Source organism: Cyphomyrmex costatus, unplaced genomic scaffold (genome assembly GCF_001594065.2).
Source record: "Cyphomyrmex costatus isolate MS0001 unplaced genomic scaffold, Ccosl1.0 scaffold72, whole genome shotgun sequence".
Taxonomy (NCBI): domain Eukaryota; kingdom Metazoa; phylum Arthropoda; class Insecta; order Hymenoptera; family Formicidae; genus Cyphomyrmex; species Cyphomyrmex costatus.
In genome coordinates, this window is record NW_017280289.1 from 977,961 (window position 1) to 980,898 (window position 2,938).

The window sequence follows — 2,938 nt, forward strand, 5'->3', positions numbered from 1 at the left end:
TATATATATATATATAATAGGATATTCATTGAACAAAATTTTCGATGGGACTGTTATTTTTTTACAAAATGGCTGAGATTCTCGACAATTAACAACCGAAAAATTTAGTAAAACACTTATACTTTGGACTTCTATAAACTTCTGAATAGATATATGTTTTGATCCATAATAATTTAAAAAAACTGAAAAGTAAGTAACAGCAATTTAAAGCGTTTGTATATTTTGTTATTAATTACCATTTTACCGTAAGTAATTGTAAAATTGAATTTGACAGTAATTTTGTATTTCTAGGAATGAGAAATGATATTAAATGTTTCCAAAATTTGCGGTTGAATTTTATTCGTCACTTGTAGTTTTCTACGATCTCTGTTGAATTCTTTTCAGCTGCGGAAACGTATTTTACATAAACATCGATTTTATAGGTAACGAATGAATGTTAGTAGAATTACAGTTACATTTCTACAACGCTTTACGTAAATATATATCGATCATTGCAGCCAGTGGACGAATAATCACGATTTGAAGATGAAGAACGGGAACTTGCTTGATCTTGGACAGAAGTGAGTTGCATATAATGTATGTTAATATCTACATATCTCTTGCTTGCATTTCATATTTACAGAAAATAATCAATTTACAAATATCGCAGAAGTTTAAAATTTTATTTTAAAATTTATTTTCAAGAACTCAGTTATAGTTCCCGCCTGAAAATGTAAGAAATAATAATAGATTTAAATTTTGAATAAAAAAATTAGAATTAACTCTTTTCTTCAGTGCTATTGTAAAAATATAGCTAATAAATGTTAAAACTAAATTTAATTTAGAAATTAAATTTAATATGATGCGCGCAAAAGAATAGGTTTTTAATTTTTATTTATTTTAATTTATTTCAAAATTTTTTTGTCTTAATTGGAAATTCTGATATTTTAATGAAATATCTTTGTGAATATTCATTTCTTAATTTATTAATTGGACCAGCAAGAAATAAAGTCTATCTTATAGACCTATAAGAAATAAAGTCTAACTTTCTTATTGTTTATTAATTCGAATTATGTAAGTTCTACTTGACAACTATTCGTGTCAGAAAAAATAATTATATATATCTATATATATATATATAGATCTGATGTAATTTATTTTAGTAAGTAAATTGTTGATTTAACAATAAGCTCTGTTTATAATTATTTAAACGCTTGCTGTTTTGATTGCAGATTTGAAGATGGTGAGAAGATCTGTGATTTATGCCAGGCAAAATTTCACTTCGTTACCAGACTGGTTGCTCATCTGAGGATAGCGCACGGCATCCATCGTCCTTTCGAATGTGTCACCTGTGGGAAGAATTATCCTCAGCAGTTCATGCTTAATGCTCACGTGAAGAAATCGCACACGCCTAAGACTGTGCCGTGCACTCAGTGTAGCTTTATGGGTGTCAGCGTGACCGATGTGGAAAAACACAAACGGCGACGTCACCGAGTCCCGGAATTCACGTGCGAAATTTGCAGCGAGGATTTTGTCGACAAAGACGCTCTGATCGCGCATACGGCGACGCACGATCTCGTGCAGCGATGCAATGCCTGCGACAGCATCTTCAACGATGTGTACAGGTATATCTTCTTAATTATAACCGCTGTTATTGCTGAATTTATTTATATCGTTTTTCAAACGAAATTTCTATGTGTTTAAATTTTTCTAAACTCTTTATATTCGGAGGAAGTTTAATTCTGACTAAATAAAGTATAAAGCTTCTTCGTTTTCCTTTTGAGATTAAAAGTACTATTATAATTTTTTAAATCAATTACACGATATCGAGATGACATTGATATGTATTTGATAAAAGAGCATGTTGTACAGCTTGAAGGAGCACAATCGTCTCTATCATTATGATCCTGCATCGGACGAGAAGTTAGACGAATCTAGCGAGAACGAGTCCGAACACAAATGCGACGTTTGCGGCAAGATTTACAAGTATAGGTCGCTGCTGAAGCAACACAAGGTCAGGACTCATGGTGATCCATCAAATTACGAGAGACGCAAGTACCTTTGCGCATTATGCGGCAAGGAGCTGAAGACCGCGAAGGGCCTCGAAATTCACAATAGATCGCACACCGGTGAAAAACCGTATACCTGCGAAGTGTGTGGTAAATGTTTCGCCTGTGACACTATGCTGAGAACCCACAATGTCACTCACACTGGAGAACGGAAGTATTCGTGTGACCAATGCGGCAAAGCCTTTACGCAGAGATCTACTCTGGTTGTTCACAAGCGATACCACACGGGTGAACGACCGTACGTTTGTCCACGGTGCAATAAGGGTTTCATCACACGAACTGTCCTTAATACTCACATGAAGTCTTGTCGTTGAGACTGATTTATCTTCATGGGATTTATCGAGTCAACGCGAAAGAGCCTACATATTTGAGAATATTCGATACAATGCAATACTTGTATTCTATTAACATTTCAAGACATTATAATCTCTTAAGGGTTTTCTAAGTTTAGAGTATCGGAAAAAATCGATTTTCTTTCTTTTTACAATTATTCTTTATATAATCTCAAAAACATATCTTCAAATGAAATTCACAAAATTCGAATAATTTATCGGTATTTTAACAATCACTGTTATCGTAGATAGAAAATTTTAGCACAATTGGCATTCTCTTTTCTTCTATCTCCTTACACACACACACGCGCACGCGCGCGCGCGCACATCAATATTCTAAGTATTTTTATTTTAAAAAAGAAACGTTTAAAAATATGATTCTAAGATCAACCATTCAAACTATAGAGATCTCCTTTAAATAATTCTTTGCGTTATTTATCTGGGTAAAGAAGATCTATTAGATGGTAAATATTTTATACTACTAAAGTTTCAAAAATATTATAAGGAGATTAAAAATTTTAAACTTCTTTATCTCAACATGATATATATATATATATA

General features: G+C 32.5%; 1 protein-coding gene across 1 annotated transcript in view; it reads left to right on the forward strand.

The window, feature by feature from the left end:
• Nucleotides 1–2,459, forward strand: part of LOC108780561 (uncharacterized) — a 24,607-nt gene extending 22,148 nt beyond the window's left edge. Inside the window, exons 7-9 of the mRNA XM_018548317.1 lie at nt 502–560; nt 1,212–1,604; nt 1,852–2,459. Of these exons, the coding sequence (XP_018403819.1) occupies nt 502–560; nt 1,212–1,604; nt 1,852–2,362 (963 nt within the window). The 3' untranslated portion in view covers nt 2,363–2,459. The remainder of the gene's footprint in view (nt 1–501; nt 561–1,211; nt 1,605–1,851) is intronic.
• The last annotated feature ends 479 nt before the right edge of the window (nt 2,460–2,938 follow it).